This window comes from Microtus oregoni, unplaced genomic scaffold (assembly GCF_018167655.1).
Source record: "Microtus oregoni isolate MIOR12 unplaced genomic scaffold, Mior012 000028F_ref0000031, whole genome shotgun sequence".
Classification (NCBI taxonomy): Eukaryota; Metazoa; Chordata; class Mammalia; order Rodentia; family Cricetidae; genus Microtus; species Microtus oregoni.
The window spans coordinates 1573506-1593418 of NW_024543087.1; the positions used below are offsets into that span (position 1 = coordinate 1573506).

The 19913-nt window shown below is 42.3% G+C and overlaps 1 protein-coding gene across 1 annotated transcript in view; it reads right to left on the reverse strand.

Annotated features, from left to right (window-relative positions):
* Positions 1 to 17011, reverse strand: part of Topaz1 (testis and ovary specific PAZ domain containing 1) — a 78332-nt gene extending 61321 nt beyond the window's left edge. Inside the window, exons 1-2 of the mRNA XM_041677559.1 lie at positions 16795 to 17011; positions 13779 to 16170 (exon numbers count right to left, since the gene is read on the reverse strand). Of these exons, the coding sequence (XP_041533493.1) occupies positions 13779 to 16170; positions 16795 to 17011 (2609 nt within the window). The remainder of the gene's footprint in view (positions 1 to 13778; positions 16171 to 16794) is intronic.
* Positions 17012 to 19913: the final 2902 nt, after the last annotated feature.

Consider the following 19913-nt stretch of genomic DNA (forward strand, 5'->3'; position numbering starts at 1 on the left):
CAGAATTACACCTGACTTCTCTATGGAAACCATGAAAGCAGAAGGTCCTGGATAGATGTACTGCAGACACTAAGAGACCATGGATGCAAGCCCAGACTACTATACCCAGCAAAGCTTTCTTTCACCATCAATGGAGAAAAGAAGATATCCCATGACAAAAACAGATTTAAACAATATGTATCCTAAACCCAGCCTTACAGAAAGTACTAGAAGGAAAACCTCAACCCAAGGAAACCAACAACACCCACAATAGCACAGACATCTGATAACCCTCCACCAACACAACTCAAAGAAGGGAAACACACAAACACTACCACCAAAAAATAACCGGAGTTAACAACCACTGATCATTAATATCACTTAATATTAATGGACTCAATTCACCTATAAAAAGGCACAGGTTAAGAGAATGGATACGAAAACAGGATCCAGCATTCTGCTGTTTACAAGAAATAACACTTCAACCTCAAAGACAGACACTATCTCAGAGTAAAGGATTGGGAAAAGGTTTTCTAATCAAACGGACCTAAGAAACAAGTGGGTGTGGCTATCCTAATATCTAACAAAATTGATTTCAAACTAAAATCAATCAGAAGAGATGGAGAAGGACACTTTATACTCATAACAGGAACAATTCATCAAGATGAAGTCTCAATCCTGAATATCTATGCCCCTAATATAAAAGCACCCACATATGTAAAAGAAACATTACTAGAACTCAAATCACACATCAAACCCCACACACTAATAGTAAGAGATTTTAACACTCCTCTCTCACCAATGGACAGGTCAAACAGACAGAAACTTAACAGAAATAAGAGAACTAACAGATGTCATGAAACAAATGGACTCAACAGACATCTAAAGAACATTCTACCCAAACAGGAAAGAATACACCTTCTTCTCAGCACCTCATGGAACCTTCTCTAAAATTGATCACATTCTCGGTAACAAAGCAAACATCCACAGATACAAAAGAATTGGAGCAATACACTGTGTCTTATTGGCTCACCATGGAGTAAAGTTAGAATTCAACAACAATACCACCCCCAGAAAACCTACAAACTCATGGAAACTGAACAGTCAACTACTGAACCACCCCTGGATCAAGGAAGAAGTAAAGTCTTCCTTGAATTCAATAAAAATGAAGACACAACATAACCAAGCCTATGGGACACTATAAAGGCAGTGCTAAGAGGAAAGTTCATAGCACCAAGTGCCCACATAAAGACAACAGAGAAAGCTCACGTTAGAGATTTGACAGCACAGCTGAAAGCTCTAGAAAAAAAAAGAAGCAGTCTCACCCAGGAGGAGTAGAAGACTGGAACTAATCAAACTGAGGGCCGAAATCAACAAAATAAAACACAGAAAACAATCCAAAGAATCAATGAAACAAAGAGCTGGTTCTTTGAGAAAATCAACAAGATTGGCAAACCCTTATCCAAATTAATCAAAAGGCGGAGAGAGAACACTCAAATTAACAAGATCAGAAATGAAAAGGAGGACATAACAACAGACACTGAGGAAATTCAGAGAATCATTAGGTCTTACCACAAAAGCCTGTACTCCACAAAATTGAAAAATGTAAAAGAAATGGTTATTTTTTTAGATAAATACCATCTACCAAAATTAAATCAAGACCAGGTGGACAATTTAAATAGACCCATAAGTCATGAGGACATAGAAGCTGTCATCAAAAACCTCCCAACCAAAAAAAGCCCAGTGCCGGATGGCTGTAGTGCAGAATTCTACCAGAACTTCCAAGAAGAGCTAATACCTATACTCCTTAATGTGTTTCACATAATAGAAACAGAAGAGTCATTGCCAAACCCTTTTTATGAAGCTACAGTTACCCTGATACCAAAACCACACAAGGACTCAACCAAGAAAGAGAATTACAGACAATCTCACTCATGAACATCTATGCAAAACTTCTCAATAAAATACTGGCAAAATGAATCCAAGAACATATCAAAAAAAAAACATCCATTATGATCAAGTAGGCTTCATCCCAGAGATGCAGGGCTGGTTCAACATACAAGGATCTATCAGTGTAATCATATTATAAATAATCTGACAGAAAAAAAACTATATGATCATTTCATTAGATGCAGAAAAAGCATTTGACAAAATTCAACACTCCTTTATGATAAAGGTCCTGGAGAGATTAGGGATACAAGGATCATATCTAAATATAATAAAAGCAATATACAGCAAGCTGATAGTTAACATCAAATTAAATGGAGAGAAACTCAAAGCGATTCCACTAAAATCAGGAACACGACAAGGATGTCCACTTTCTCCACATCTCTTCAACACAGTACTTGAAGTTCTAGCAATAGCAATAAGACAACATAAGGAGATCAAGGGGATTTGAATTGGAAAGGAAGAAGTCAAACTTTCGTTATTTGAAGATGATATGATAGTGTACATAAGTGACCCCAAAAACTCTACCAGAGAACTCTTACAGATGATAAATACCTTCAGTGATGTGGTAGGATACAAGATCAACTCCAAAAAATCAGCAGCCCTTCTATACACAAAGGATAGAGAAGCTGAGAGGGAAATAAGAGAAACATCACCTTTCACGATAGCCACAAATAGCATAAAGTATCTTGTGGTAACACTAACCAAGGAAGTAAAAGATCTATTTGACAAGAACTTTAAGTCTTTGAAGAAAGAAACTGAAGAGGATACCAGAAAATGGAAAGATCTCCCATGCTCTTGGATTGGTAGGATCAACATAGTAAAAATAGCAATTCTACCAAAGCAATCTATAGATTCAAGGCTATCCCCATCAAAATAACCAAGAAAATTCTCCACAGACCTTGAGAGAACAATAATAAACTTCATATGGAAAAACAAAAACCTAGGATAGCCAAAACAATCCTATACAAAAAAGGAACTTCCAGAGGCATTACCATCTCTGACATCAAACTCTATAACAGAGCTACAGTAATGAAAACAGCTTGGCATTGGCAAAAAAACAGAGACATTGACTAATGGAATTGAAGACCCGGATATTAATCCACATACCTATGAACACCTGATTTTTGACAAAGAAGCTAAAATTATACAATGGAAGAAAGAGAGCATCTTTAACAAATGGTGCTGGCATAACTCAATGTCAACCTGTAGAAGAATAAAAATAGATCCACATCTATCACCATGCACAAAACTCAAGTCCAAATGGATTAAAGACCTCAATATAAATCTGACCACACTGAACCTGATAGAAGAGAAAGTGGGAAGTAGTCTGCAACACATGAGCACAGGAGACCACTTCCTATAACCCCAGTAGTACAGACAATAAGAGCAACAATGAATAAATGAGACCTCCTGAAACTGAGACGCTTCTGTAAAGTTTTTGTCTTAATGACAAAAAGGGAACCTACTGAATGGGAGAAGATCTTCACCAACCCCACATCAGACAAAGGTCTATCTCCAAAATATATAAAGAACTCAAGAAACTAGACATTAAAATTTTAAATAACCCAATTAAAAAAATTGGAGTACTGAACTGAACAGAGAATTCTCAACAGAAGAATTTCAAATGGCCAAAAGATACTTAAGGACATGTTAACTTTCTTAGCTATCAGGGAAATGTAAATCAAAACTTTGAGATACCATCTCACACCTGTCAGAACAGCTAAAATCAAAAACACCAATGATAGCTTATGCTGGAGAGGATATGGAGTAAGGGGAACATTCATCCATTGCTGGTGGGAATACAAACTTGTGCAACCACTTTGGAAATCAGTGTGGCGGTTTCTCAGAAAATTGGGTGACAACCTACCTCAGGATCCAGCAACACCACTCTTGGGAATACACCCAAAAGATGCCCAATCATACTACAAAAGCATTTGATCAACTATGTTCACAGCAGCATTATTTGTAATAGCCAGAACCTGGAAACAACCTCCATCCCTCAATGGAAGAATGGATAAAGAAAGTGTGGCACATCTACACATTAGAGTACTACTCAGCGGTAAAAAAGCAATGACATTTTGAAGTTTGCATGCAAATGGATGGAAATAGAAAACACTATCCTGAGTGAGATAACCCAGACCTGAAAATATGAATATGGTATGAACTCACTCATAAGTGGATTCTAGCCATAAACAAAGGACATTGAGCCTATAGTTCGTGATCCTAGAAAAGCTAAATAATAAGATGAACCCAAAGAAAAACATATATAGATCCTCCTGGAACTTAGAAGCAGACAAGATCTCTAGGCAAAAGTTGGGAGCACGGGGTGGTGGTGGGGTGGGGGAAAGGGGAGGGGGGGAAAGGGAGGGTTGGGGAGAGCTGGGGGAGTGGGATGATTGAGATGGAGGAAGGACTGATATGGGAGTAGAGAAGGAGATATCTTAATTGAGGGAGCCATTTTGGGGTTGGCAAGAGGCTTGGCTCTGGAGGGGTTTCCAGGAATCCATGGGGATGATCCCAGCAAGGACCCTGGGCAGTGGAGGAGAGGGTGCCTGAACTGGCCTTGTCTTGTAGTCAGACTGATGACTACCTTGAATATCACCAAAGAGCCTTTGTCTGGCCATGGACGGAGATAGAGACAGAGACCCACATCACAGCACTGGACTGAGCTCCCAAGGTCCAGTTGAAGAGCAGAAGGAGGGAAGGAGGGCAAATATGAGCAAGGAAGTCAGGACCACGAGGGGTTGGTCCACCCACTGAGACAGTGTGCTTGAGTTAATGGGAGCTCACCAAAGCCAGCTGGATTGGGACTGAATGAGCATGGGATCAAACTGGACTCTCTGAATGTGGCTGACAATTGGGGCTGACTGAGAAGCCAAAGAATATGGCACTGGGATTTGTCTCTACTGCATGTACTGGCTTTTGGGGATCATATTCTCTTTGGATGCACACCTTCCTAAGCCTGGATGGAGGGGTGAGGCCTTGGACTTCCCACAGGGCAGGGTACCTTGCCCTCTCTCAAGCCTGGAGGGGGATGAGGGAGGGTGTGGGAGAGAGTGGGAGGGAAGTAGGACGAGGGGAGGAAGTGAAAATTTTGATTGGTATTATTTATAAAGTAATAAAAAATTAAAAAAATAAAATATGTGGCTTGCCCGTTTAAAAAAATTTGCTCCTGTGGTTGGTTAAGCCAACTGCAGGATAGAGCAGTGGCTGCACTGGGGTTCAGAGACCAGCACATATGTCCAGGTTCTTGCTGGGCCACTGACTCACAAGTTGCTGCCATTGTTAGAGTGCTACCACCCAGCTATGCTACTCAGGAAGGACAGGACAGACCAGGCATTTGGAAAACTTTAAAAGGATTGTACCAATGCAAGAGAATATTTAGCTTCTACTCTCAAGCATGTGTATGTATATCTTGTTGCTAGTGTAAGAAACAAGACAGCTTGCCAAGTGCTTTAATCCCAGCACTCAGGAGGCAGAGGCAGGTGTATCTCTGAGTTTGAGGTCAGCCTGGTCTACAAAGTGAATTCCAGGACAGCCAGAGCTACACAGAGAAACCCTGTCTCAAAAAAACAAAACCAAAAACCAACCAACCAACCAACCAACCAACCAACCAACCAACCAACCAACCAGAAAACAAGACAGCTTGAGCAGATTTTGAGGTTCTTGCTTTCTTTGCCTGTTTGCTACTGTGCCTAAGTGAAGTTGGTAATCTAAGACTGAGACTCTGGACATCAGTTTTGGAGCACTCTGGGCTGCTCTTTCATTTTCTGGATTTGCGGCTTAAACTTCTTTTCATTTAATCACACCAATAAATTAGAATAATACTCATAAGGTTACTGTGAGGCTTAAATGGCATATTCTTATATCCAACAGGCTTCAGAAATCAAAACCACACAGGGGAGACACTCAAACACATATTCCATCTTTAAAATCTAGGCAAACTTAATACACGAGAACACACACACACACACACACACACACACACACACACACACACACAATGCCATTTCCCTCCAATACCACCAACTGCCTTAAAGTGATGGCAAACAACTCAGGCTCTGTCTGCCGGTGGCTGGAAGACACTAAGGCCCTTTCAACTGTCAACAGCGGATTGATTTCTAGTTCAGAATATATTAAGGGGGGTTCAGGAGCAGTAACTGGGCTCTTATCCCAATAATCCAGAAGACAGTTGAGCTACTAAGAGAGTCACAAGAGAGCGAGGAGACAGACTGAGAGATCGTATGATTCAACAGAGAACTGCATGATGTTTCCATAGTTGCTGCTTCTCCATTCATGAATGATACAGAAAGTACACAGCTTTACTTTCAAAATATTAGGCTGGTATTTATACTATTAGTATAATTTATATAGAGTCAGAAACTTTTCACTATGAAATAACTTGAAAGGAAAAATAAAATTTTACATGGCATTCTTAAAAGCAGTTGGAGCTCAAGACACACAGAGGTTAAATTCACCTAAATCGAAAAAAAAAAAAAATAAGGTTGGGGCTGGGAATGTAGCTCAGAGGTAGAGTGCTTCTCTGGCATGTGGAAAGCAATAAGTTTAGTCCTCAGCACAGTACAGTTGTGATGCTAATGAGATAAAAACATGACCATTTGATGTGTGAAGTGAAAATTTTAGTTCTGCTCTGGTGGAGGAGGAAGAAAACATGAAGGGCATAAGGGGAAGGGGAGAGAGAGTAGAGGCTACTCTGAAGAACTATAGAAATTCATCCTCTACCATAGTGCTACTCAACTGGAATAATTCCCGCATAGATTTTTTTTTTAAAGACAATGTCTCACAATGTAGCCCTAAGTGGTCTTGGAACTTGCTATGTAGACCAGACTGGTCTAGAACTTAAGAGATCCATCTGCCTCTGTACTCCAGTAACGAGATTATAGGTGTGTGCCACCACTGCCCAGCTAAGAATGAAAATAAAATACAAAATATGAAACTGTATTCCTTGTAGTAAGAAAAACACCACAAACTTATATGCACTGGGCTGTAATGTTAAACATTACAGTAGGTAACTGGAAAAAAAAATGTTTGAAGATGGCTGTTTTAGGATAATTACAAGCAAAACCAAGTTTAAAGCTATTGTCCAATGAAAGTGGAGGGTGTGGCTAGGCATGGGGGCACACACCTTGAAAACTAGTCCGCAGGTCACAGAGGCAGCTGGCAGAAGTCTGAGGCCAGACTGGTTGGTGGGTCTCACTATGTATCCCTGGCCGGTCTCAGACTGATGGTAAAATCATTTACTCATGTGTTCATATTTTATCCTGGATAGGACTGCCACCAGTAAACAATGAGCGTGAGCAGAGAAGCAGCACAGTGCTGAAGTCACTGGGCTAGACCATCCCTAGCTTGGTGCCATACTGAGCAGTGCTAGGTCTTCTAAAGTATACTACTGTTTACTGCAGCAAAGTCAGCAAATAATGATTTGTGTGACCTGAAAAACAGTGAAAAAAATCATAATATTTCATGCTATCTCACCTACTAATTTGAAGAAAAACGATTAAAAATAAATATTGTATAGCAATTCATAGACTAATAGAATGAAAGCCAGAGGGATCCAGCATGCCCTCTTCTGGAATGCTACTCTGTGGGGGCACAGACTTCGGTGTGGATCACTCAAGTCTGAAGTTCAGCTCTCAGCTGACATTTAGAAATCATGCTCATTGGAAAACTATTAGCTTTAGTTCAACTATTAAAAATAAGGATTTATCTCTCTCTTTCTTTTGAGACAGGGTCTCACTATGTGGCTCTGGCTGTCTTGGAACTCACTATGTAGACCAGGCTGGCCTTGAACTCATAAAGATCCACCTGCTTCTGACTCCTGAGTGCTGGGATTAAATACACGTGACACCATGCCTAGCTCAAAAATAGGGAGAATTTCAAAGGTAGACCTGTTCCACTAAACCATGCACCTATCACAGACAGATACTAAGCAGCAGTTTTTATAATTTCACGCAGCCTTGCAGCAAGAACAAACAGGTATGAAGTAGGAAGGAGAAAAACAGGCAAAGGTATACAAAATACAATGAATGGAAAGAGAACGACCTTTACTTTTTGTGAAGTCTTTACCTCCTCCCCAATCTCCCCACTCGTGCCCTTTTCTGTCAAGTCTGGTGGTACAGGCAGACAGATCTCTGTGAGTTCGAGGCCAGCCTGGAACACAACAGTTCCAGGACAGCCAAGGCTACATAGTGACACCCTGCCTCAGAAAAACAACTAAAATAAAACCCAACCCAACTCCCCAACCACAACACGAATTTGGTGGCGGGGACCCTTTGCTCTCAAAGACTGATCTCTTGGAGAATCGGATGGGATGATATAATTTGAACACCACATAAAGTGACACGCTTTGTTTTGCTTTTGAAAATCACTTTATTTTGGGCCTGTGTGTGCAGCTGTCTACAGAGCCCAGAAGGCAGTGGACCCGTGAGCTAGAGCTACAAGTAGTTGTGAACTGGTGTGTGTGGGTGCTGGGAACCAAACCTAAGTCATCTGGAAGATCAACAAGGGCTCTTAACTTCCGAACCATCTCTTCGTCCACAGGCTTTTATTTTCTAGGTGTGGTCCCAGATATCTCCCATGATCTACTATGGCACCTTATGGATTAACTCCTGTGGTAAAGAGGTCTGAACTGGTCACCGCGCAGTAACAGCATTAATTCTGTACTCTAGAGCTCACACTTTCATGTCTCAACATCATACCATCTACTCATTAAACCTTGTTTCCCAGCATTCTTCAGTTATCAGTTTGTCTTAGAAAATATTCACTGCTTCCATTTACACACACGCACGCACACACACCCCATAATGTATAAATCAAAGTAAGTTGTTCAGAAATAGTCTGCAATATTCTCATGTAAAAACCGAAAAACTATTATTTGGGGTGTGTGTGCGTGTGTGCACACATGTGCACATGTACCTATGCATGCACATGTCAAGCCAGAAGGGGGTGTCAGGTATTGTGGTCTCACCACTCTCTGCTTTATTCTCTTGAGAGAGCTCTCTGGACCTGGGTCTCACTAGTCACTGTTTTTTGGCTAGGTTGGCTGGTTAGTAAGTCCAGAGATTCTCCCGTCTTCAACCACCTGTACTGTGGCTACAGGTGCCTGCTTCCTAGCTTTTTCCAGGTAGAGGCCAGGGATCCTAACTAGATCCTCATCCTTGTGCTGCAAGCAAGCACTCTCACCCATGATGGAGGAAGGTCATTGGCTAATAAAGGCACTGCCCTGGCCCATTTTATTGGTTAGAGGATAGGTGGGAGGAGTAAACAGAACAAAATGCTGGGAGGAAGAGGAAGTGAGCTCAGAGACTCGACTGCTGTCCTCTCGGGAGCAGACGCCTGAGAGAGACGCCATGCCCCGCTCCCAGGATGAAGCTCCGACCCAGGATGGACATAGGCTAGAATCTTCCTGGTAAGTGCACCTTGGGGTGCCATACACAGATGATTAGAAATGGGCTAATACGTGAGAATTAGCCTAGAAGAGAATGGGCCAAGCAGTGCTTAAAAGAATACAGTGTCCGTGTAATTATTTCGGGGCATAAGCTAGCCGAGCAGGCGGCCGGGGTGTTGGGGATGCAGCCCCGCTGCCCTTACTACTTCACACCCACTGAGCCAACTTCCCAGACTCTCAAGATCACAGTTTAAGCCCTTCTTTCTTTCCCTCACTATATGAGGTACTGGGTTTCCAAAGATAAAACATGGGTATTTCCTACTCTCTTGAAGCCAGTGTTTGTGAAGCAGGATTGAGAGATGAGCTACTCTCTCACCAAGTGGCGTCATAACTGAAGTAGCACAAAGTGCTCTGCAAATATGCAAGGCTTCACCCCATATCAGACAGAGGTCTGATCTCCAAAGAACTCAAGAAATTGGTCATCAAAAGAATAAATAATCCAATAAAAAATGGAGTACATACCTAAACAGAGAACTCTCAACAGAAGAATCTAAAATGGCTGAAAGACACTTAAGGAAATACTCAGCATCCTTAGTCATCAGAGAAATGCAAATCAAAACAACTCTGAGATTCCATCTTACACCTGTAAGAATGGCCAAGATCAAAAATACCGATGACAACTTATGCTGGAGAGGTTGTGGGGTAAAGGGAACACTCCTCCATTGCTTGTGGGAGTGCAAGCTGGTACAGCCCCTTTGGATATCAGTATGATGATTTCTCAGAAAATTAGGAAACAACCTTCCTCAAGACCCAGTAATACCACTTTTGAGTATATATCCAAAGGATGCTCAACTGTGCCACAGGACATGTGCTCAACCATGTTCATAGCAGCACTGTTTGTCACAGCCAGAACCTGGAAACCACCTAAATGCCCCTTGACTGAAGAATGGACAAGAAAAATGTGGTACATTTACACAATGGAGTACTACACAGCAGAAAAAATAATGACATCTTGAAATTTGCAGGAAAATGGACTGAGCTAGAAAACATCATATTGAGTGAGGTAACCCAGATATAGAAAGACAATTATCACATGTACTCATTCATAGGTGGTTTTTAAACATAAAGAAAAAAAAACAGCCTACAAATCACAATCCCAGAGAACCTAGACAACAATGAGGACCCTAAGAGAGACATACATGGGTCTAATGTACATGGAAAGTAGAAAAAGACAAGATCTCCTGAGTAAATTGGGAGCATGGGGACCATGGGAGAGGGCTGAAGGGGAGGGGAGAGGAAGGGAGGAGAGCAGAGAAAAATGTAGAGCTCAATAAAAATCAATTAAAAATATGCAGGGCTTTCTAGCTGCCTGCTCTGAGTGCCTGAGCACAGCTGTCACACTTCCCACACAGCCAGGCTCAGATCCACCTTTCTCTTCTCCTACCAAACCTAAAACAACCCAAAATTTAAGGATCAATAGTTGTACTTTTCCAGGATGACGTTCATCCTCTTCTAAACCCTACTTTCCGGTTACTCAGTGTTTTGTTTGAGCTTCTTTTCAGCCACTTCTGGCTCCCTCCATCCCTAGCAACACAGGAATTCCTCCAGATGTCAGTCTTGAATTCCCATCTTAGGGTACCATTCAACTAATAATGTAGCATATAACAGATGTCCTAGGACAGACTAACCATCCTGTACTGTTACAAATATCCTCAAAACATTTCCAATTATTTTTAAGTGAGTTCAAATGTTTTACCAATTTTAACTACTAAATATTTGCAAGTTCATCAATGCAGGCCTTGAAGAATTCTCATAAGCTTCTAATGCTTTGGATTTCAATATGGTTATTCTTCACTGTGGAGACTACCAAAAATAAGCACCTTATCACAGTATAAACACCTTATCAAACACCCCAACAAGGTCTGAGAAGACTAACTACCCCAATAACTAGATAGCTCAGGCTTGTACTTGTTTACCTGTAAGAGGCAGTTCAGAGTCTGACTCTCACAGCAGGAAAGAGAAGTAGGTGAATTAGTAACTGAAAGGAAAGGGGGCAGAGCTGAAAGCTGCAGTCATGGTTTAAGCACTGTTCAGTTCTAGACTCAACCTTCTGTGCAACCCCTGGCAGATCCTCTGGCCATGGTGGCTTCTCTTTCTCTTTTAAGGTTTAGTTTAGCACTCCTATGTTCAGTGTAAAACAAAAATGAAATTATTAAACTACTGAAGAAAAATGTGCTTATTTAAAACTGAAATTCTAGGAGCAGATATGAAAGGCAAAGAATTGATAAAGTATAACTAGTGCTCTTTATCTGAAGGCAAATCAAGTCCAAAGAAATCAAAAAAGTTACCTGAGAAAATCTTGAGAGCTGGGGTATGCCTCAGTGACAGAATGCACAGCTCCCCCTAGCACCACTCCCACAAATCAAATATACAAATAACATGTCCTGCACTTTAGTTTACAATGTTTATTTCTATCTCCCAGACATCAAAGATGCTTGCTCTTTTCTGTGTATGGGTGTTCTGCCTACATGTACGTCTGTATACTATGTGCACGTCTGCCTACATGCACGTCTGTGTACTACTGCACGTCTGCCTACATGCACGTCTGTGTACTACTGCACGTCTGCCTACATGCACGTCTGTGTACTATGTGCACGTCTGCCTACATGCACGTCTGTGTACTATGTGCACGTCTGCCTACATGCACGTCTGTGTACTATGTGCACGTCTGCCTACATGCACGTCTGTGTACTACTGCACGTCTGCCTACATGCACGTCTGTGTACTACTGCACGTCTGCCTACATGCACATCTGTGTACTACTGCACGTCTCCCTACATGCACGTTTGTGTACTATGTGCACGTCTGCCTACATGCACGTCTGTGTACTATGTGCACGTCTGCCTACATGCACGTCTGTGTACTATGTGCACGTCTGCCTACATGTACGTCTGTGTACTATGTGCACGTCTGCCTACATGTACGTCTGTGTACTATGTGCATGTCTGGCACAGAGGCTCAGAGAGGATGTTGGGTGCCCTGGAACTGGAACTACAGAGGGCTGCGACTCACATCTGGGCCCTGTAGAGGAGCAGTGAATGCTCTTAACTGCTAAGCCATCTCTGCAACCTCAAGATGTTATTCTAAAATGTAGGATTTAATTTTCCCTTTTATTCTTCAAATGAAATAAAATCATGAAATAGCAGGTTTTCCAAAGGCCCCCAATAACTGCATCTTACTGAGCCCTGTTATGAGGACTGTGAAGTGTCACTTGTAAGGGCTGTGTGAGCTGGGCAGTGGTGGCGCACACCTTTAATCTCAGCACTTGGGAGACAGAGACAGGTGATATTTCATTTGTATTTTAATAAATAAAGCTTGCCTGAAGATCAGAGAGTAAAACAGCCCCACTGATCAGCCTTACAGACCAGACAGTGGTGACACACATCTTTAAACCCAGTAGCCATACTAGTCTGCCATAGAAACGGGGCGGTGGTGGTGCATGCCCTGAATCTCAGCCGTAGAGAGGACTATAAGATGGAGGGAGACAGCTCTCAGACACAGTCTCACTCTGAGATTCCTGGAGGCAGGATTGCCATTTCAGATTGAGGTCGAGGTAAAAGTCAGTGACTGGCTGTTTTGCTTTTCTGATCTTCAGGTTGAACCCCAATTTCTGTCTCTGAATTTTTATTAATTGTGCTATAGAGCTCTGTGAATTGGAGGCTGGCCAGGACATCCAGGGCTACACAGAGAAACCCTGTCTCAAAATACAAAAAACAAAATACTTGTGTGTTAAAGGGCTGATCCCCAGGTGGACCTAATCACTGAGAAGTAACTAGGTGATGAGGGCTGAACTAACCAATGTTGCATACAAATATAAACCAGAGCTTAAAGGATTATAAAAATGTAGTCAAATGTGATATTACATAACTTTTTTACCAACCAGAACAGGCCATGTTCCCAAGCACAAAGGTTACAGCATAGTAGAACTGCTTCAGGTAGACTAGTCCTACCAGGGCAATGATGGCTTAAAACAAGTATCTTAAAAGTCAGGTGTAAAACACTTTCCTCTGCAAACTAGTATAGTTTTTAATTCCACTTCCAAGTCTTGTTTCAAATAAACTTCAAGGCTTTTCTGTGCCCTGAAAAATGATTTTTAAAATATCTAACAAGGAATCCACAGAAAATGGGCTAACTCATTAGTAAATTGGTTCAAATGAGCTTAGCTACATGTTTACTGAAGATGAAAATAAACTCAACTGATGAAGTCACTTAATAAATAATCTTCGATTTAAAAACTAATCTGTAAAACATACATCCTTTACTTCAGCATAACGACAGTTTTAGGTATCAGCAGTAATACACCATGTTTAATAAATATTTAAAAAGGAGCTTTGGACCCCCAACAATCACTTGAACCAAAGGCATTCTTGAATATGCATACCTCAAATCACCTGCTTCTTTTTTCCCTGGAAGCTGCATGTGCTTAAAGTCTGCTGGTGGGTGCTCTTCAGGTACACTGGGCTCCTGGCTTATCTTGGAGACTTCTGAAGCAAATGAGAGTTCCCCTTCACTGGAGATTCCGAAGAGCTCTGGGTCATCTTGAATTACATCAATTAAGAGGACATCATCTTCATATGCTTTAAGAATATCTGGAAACCCCAATTTGAGTTCTGAAATGCTTTTAGTCATTTTTCTACCACTTACTTCAGAAGGAATTGGCACAAATGCTTCTTGTTCCTTAGAACAGAATGAACTTTGCTCAATAAACCCAAGATCACAAGAAAAAGCATTATTTTCAATTTTAAGAGACATAGTCTCCTTATTAGAAATAATATTGCCAGGTTCAGAGACATGATTATACACTTTATTATCATAACATTTCTTTGCAAAGCTTGGAGAAGTGCAGGAATGCTTATTGTAGAATGAGTGAGAAATGGCTTGCCCTGGAGTGCCACTCTTAGGTATATTCAAAGACTGAGGTCCTGAAGTTGTTACGCAGATATTTTCCTTATTTCTGCTTTGCTTTGCTTCTACTCCGGACAAATTGTCTAGTAGCTCTAGGGGACTGTAAGCATCTCTCTCACATGACCTGGCATTCACTTCTTTTCTTTTTCCTGTCTTGTTCTTTAGTAAAGGGATTTTAAAATTAGTCAGCCGTCCCGTGTTTAATATTTTAACCAAATCTGGAGCCACAAGTGTTTGCTTAGTAATGCAAGCTTTTCGATGAATAGTTTTGTTTGCAATGTTATTTGCTTCCTGGCTTTCTTGGGATGCCATTGTCAAATTAAGTTTTGATAAATTCCCTCTCTTTTTCTTATTTCCTGTTAAGCTTTGAGTTACATTAGTTAACTGGGTGTCTTCAGTAGCATTAGAAACTACCTCTGTCCCATTTTTGGGTTCCTCTATCTTTTTATCATTGGGTACAGCTTCCTTTACAACCATCAAAGTAGGTTCTACTGAAGAAACTGAAGACAAACAGTTTAAATCAGAATCATACATTTCTTTATTTGAGGACTCAATGGTTCTTTCTGTTAAGGGTTGCTGTAACAGCTTGGAGTCGATTAAGGGACTCTGATTTGTTTGGTGTATGATAGACTCATGTTGCCTACCATTTTCCAGAGATCCTGGAAGTGAGAAATTTAAACCTGACAGGGAAGTCTTTTTCCAACACTGGGCTGTTATTCTAGCACAAGAATAAAAAGGCCAAGTTCTTTTACCAGTCATTGGTATAATTCTGCGACAGCTTACCTTTGGCTCTTCAGTTTCATTTCTCAAATCTCCCCATGGAGATCTTTTCCCCATACGGTGACTATCACTAGCTGATCTTGCCGAAGAGCTTATCACTGATTTAAAATATTCTTCTGGATCCATACTTTTGCATCCTAAGAACTCTGAAGTATTTTTTATATCCTCTTTCAAACGTGATTCAAAGGCTTTCTGAAACACAGCATTTACTTGATGTCTGGGACTTGTTTTCTCTACTGCTTCTGGGAGACATAAATGGTCCACTGGAGAGAGCGTATTATGGCTTATTTTTCTCAAAGCTTTTAGGAAACTCTTTTTAGGCTCTAAGGCCTCTGTTTCTTTCCCTTCCACATCCATTTGGTTTTCTTGTAACACCAACTCTGAATTGTTATACACATTAGAGAAATTAAGATCAATAACTTTTTCTTCTTTTTCAGACAGTTTCATCTTTTTTCTGTGTTTTCTCCCAGCGCTGTTCTCCTCTACCGAATATTTGTTTTTTTCACTTTGAAGGCAAGAAATCAAGCCATTGTTTTTATTTTGGTATAAACGACTTTCTTCAAGCAGTAACTTATTGGCTATTACATTTCCTTCCGTTTTTGACAGCTTATCATTCTTCTCTGCAGGATGCCTAAGGTTTTCTTTCTTTAACTTCGAAGAGTTCTCTTCTGTGTGCACCCATACACCTTGAGGTTCATGCTCAAAGTTGTTTTCATTATCAAAACCCTCAGAATGGAGGAAACTGCAACTTTTTTCTACTCCAGGTGACAAGCTGTTACAAGAATATTTCGGAGTATTCTTGTACAGTTCATCTTGGAATTCAACCTTAATATTTTGTAATGCCTCGTCCTTAGTTATTTTGAGAGGTGGATTTTCTAAACTTTTACATTTCTTAATTAGAATCCTTCTTTTAATATCGTCTACCAAATCTTCCTTAGCCAAAGACTGTAAGAAAGCCATAGTCTGAAATTCACTGCACTCCACTGTTTGTAAAGACTCCGAACTGGTTAACGGCGCCTTTCTTACCAGGTCAGTCCCTGGCTGTGGATCATCACTTGGGGCTTCAGTAACTTTTCCTTTCTCTTTGGCTGATCAAAAACAAAAGAAAAACATACCAGAAGACATTTTATACCGGGCAGAAAAAAAGCAACACCAGTTAACAGAAAACCTGTGAAGCCATCCATTTGTATTTCCCTGAAGAGCTGTTTAGAAACACAAACTGATTTTAATATTAAATATTTTAAAAAATTCAAACAGGTTTTGGCTCAGGCTGACCCCAAATTTGAGATTCTCCTGCTTCAGCCCCCCATCTTCAGGATTATGGGTGTGCATCACTGTGGCCATCTTTAAGAACTACAACTAAACCTCTATAAATTCTAAATCGGCATCATTTTACCCTAGTTAAACCACTGCTATTAATTCCTTCTACAGTCACTATAATGACGTGCTCCTAAATGAACGTATACTTTTATAGGAAAATTCTTCCCACCCCGCCTCTCATCCATCCCGAGCACTGGTAGCGCCCACACAAAATCAACTAAAGGCTAGCCGTAAACAAAGACGGAGGGCAGCTGAGGTGTGGCCCCCAGTTCTCTTACTGTGTCTTCTGGGGTGAAAAGGGAGCTCCACCTCCTTCGTTGCTCCTCTGCAAGGAAGGCCCACCGGGTCCCCGGCCCCTCTGCTCGCTGCCTTCCAGGCGGCGGATGTCTCACCCAACTTGTCACCTCCTGTCTCCTCTCTCCCGGGAGCCTGGGCCACCATTCTCCTCTTCTGCCTGCTCTCCTCCTCGCGCCCCCTGGCCTCAAGGCTGCAGCCTCCCACTTCGCCCGGCTCTGGCGTCAGCGGGACGCTTCGCTTCCTCTGGCCTCGGGCGTCGCCTTCGCGTCCTGGGACTGTGGTGGGGCCCGAGGGCGGCGTTGGTGGCCGCATTTGCCCACCGCCGCTCGTCCAGCCCCTCTCGGGAGCCTAGAAGGCCCCCAGGTCTGCGACCGCTGCTTCCACCGCAGGACAAGCCCACTGCCCGCCCTGGGCCTGGCCTGGCTGCGCACCGCACCGCACCGCACCGCACCTCCTACCGATTCGGCAGGAAGCGGAAGTGGAGCGGGCTGGGCTCGGCTGGAGGCAACCGGCTCGGTGCCTCGCGGTCCGCCTGGCCACATGCTCCGTCGAGGGCCCTGGCTGCAGCTGGAGGTGACAGGGCCTCATTGCACCGGCGGGTTTGTGGATGTCACCCCGGTGGTCCTCCCCCTCCTTCCTCCAGATCTGAACGTCCAGAGGTACCTGGGCGCCTTCTCCCAGGCACCCCGACAAACCTAACCATAGTCTACCTAAATGGCCAATAACTACTCCCTTAGTCTCCCGGGTGCTCACTGTCGCTTTCTTCCTAATACCTTCAATTCCATACAGGTAGCCCAGGCCCCCCACCCCAGCTTCAGACGTGCAAAATACCATTTATTTCTCTAAAAGATTGCTTCTCTTCTGTTGGTGGAGAGAAACTTCTAAATGCTCTCCTGGATCCCTCGCACGTAAATTTGCCAAATCTAATCCGTTCTATTTTCGGTGTTTGCCACTTCTCCCTCCCCTCCCTTTGCCGTTACTGTCTCTCTGGCCCGCAGACTTTGACCTACAACATCACGCTTCTAAATTTTATTGATGTCTCCATCCCTGCCCAGTTCAGCCAAACTGAACAGCTTGCTAGGCCTTGCCTCTCCATTGAAGGAGGACGCTGGCACCTCCCACCCTGACCCTTCATGAACTTCCTTCACTTAAAGATTAGAACAGAGTTTAAACTCCTTGTGTGCTTTTTTGGATCCTGTCTAACGTGCCTGTCTGTGATTGTTTAGTCAGTTATTATCTTACTTCCCTGGTGTCTTTACTGACCTTCAGTGGACAACTATGCAAAACAGGCACACTTCCAATTGTTGCTGGTTCATTGAGCTTTCTTGTTTCTAGGTCAGGCTGCCCTGGAACTTACTCTGTAGACCAGACTGGCCTCAAACTCACAGACATCTGCCTGCCTCTGCCTCCCAAGTGCTAGTTTAAAGGTGTGTGCCACCATTTCCTGTCTTGTTTTCCTTTTTAAACAGCTAAAGTGACAGAAACTCAAAATAATAGTCTATACACATGTACATTCTTTCTAATAGCTTAATCAATTTTCCATCTTATTGCAAAGAAATTAATTTCTACTTATACTTAAATTGTTTCCATAACCATTTCAATAATCCTGATCCATAAATGTGTTTGTTCTTTATTCTTAAGCTGTGAACTAGTAGTTACAAAATGTACTTGATGAGAGAAATAAGCTCCTTAACACATTTTCACATTCATATGTGAGACCGGCCTTTTAAAATAAATTAACACCACACATGTCTTTCACTTATACCACCTTGGGCTACTCCTGGAATTCCCCAGATCACATGTACTCTGCTGTGCCTATCTATACACTTATTCTGAAAACTACTTCTTTGCTTGTGTGCCTGGAAAACTACAAGGCATCTTCCAGAAAAGCTTTCTGTTGCCCTTGTCTTTACATTCGGAGGGTTCAGAAGTCCCCTTCTGCATATTAACACACCATTTTTCTTTTTATTATTGTACGTGTGTGGATGTTTTGTCTGCATTATGTCTCTGTACCAGGTGGTGGTCTGAATAAGGGTGGTCCCGATAGGCTCATAGATTTGAATGTTTAGTTATCAGAAAGTGGCACTACTTGAGAAGGGTCAGGAGGTGTGGTAGTGTTGTTACAGCAGATGTGGCATTGTTGGAAGAAGTGTGTCACTGGGGATGGGCTTTGGGGGTCTCAAAAACCTATGTCCAGAGGTGCATACAGGTCCAGATGTAGTCTCAGCTACTTCTCCAGTACCGTGTCTCCATGCCACCATGTTCCCTACTATGATGACAATGGACTAAACCTCTATCACCGTAAGTAAGCCCCAGTTAGAGGCTTTCCTTTATAAGAATTGCTGTGGTCATAGAACACTGATGAAGACATGTGCATTCCTGGTACCCATGGAGGCCAGAAAGATCTGTGACCCAACATACAGGTGGGGATTTTTCTTTCAAGACAGGGTTTCACTGTCTCTTTGGAGCCTGTCCTGGAACTTGCTCTTGTAGACCAGGCTGGCCTTGAACTCACAGAGATCCACCTGCCCATGCCTCTACCACCTGGCAACCTTAACAATGGTCTCATACAGGAAGCATTCAGCATCCGAGCTGCTGGAACTGGGAGAAGTCTTTTGAATCAATGAACAAGCCTGTCACAGTGTGGTTTGTGAGAGCGTGGGACACAGGAGTTAATGGGATCAGTCTGCCTGCTGTGGAGGCAGAAAAGCTGAGTAAGGTATCTGTCCATTCCTCCTTAAGGCAAGGGCTGCATGACTGTAATACAGTGTGAGGGACATGAGTTCCTGATGGGCTGGTTTATCAGAGGAATTATTAGGAATAATTTTTAATCTCCTTCTGAGGTCCCCATAAATATCAAGGGCTGGGGACAGGGGACAGGTGCTATCAAGGGAATTAGGAATTGGAAAAGCTGTGTTTGAATTCCAAACTGGGCTCGATAGAACTATGTTCACAGAGGAGTAAAGGAAAAGAGATTCATCAAGGACCTCAAGGCAGGGTTGGAGCTTTAGCAGCTTTGTTGGGCGAGATCTTTATAAAGCAGAAGAGGCTTTGGCAGATCCAAGTGACTTAGACCAGCATTTTTAGTGTCTGTAAAGCGAGAGAAAAGAGAAGGCAAAGCAGAGGAAGAGGTCTGTTTGGATTACATGAAGACAAATGTGGCAAAACTTGGGTGGAGCTGGAGATCTATGGAAAGAATGATAGAAAGCCAGAC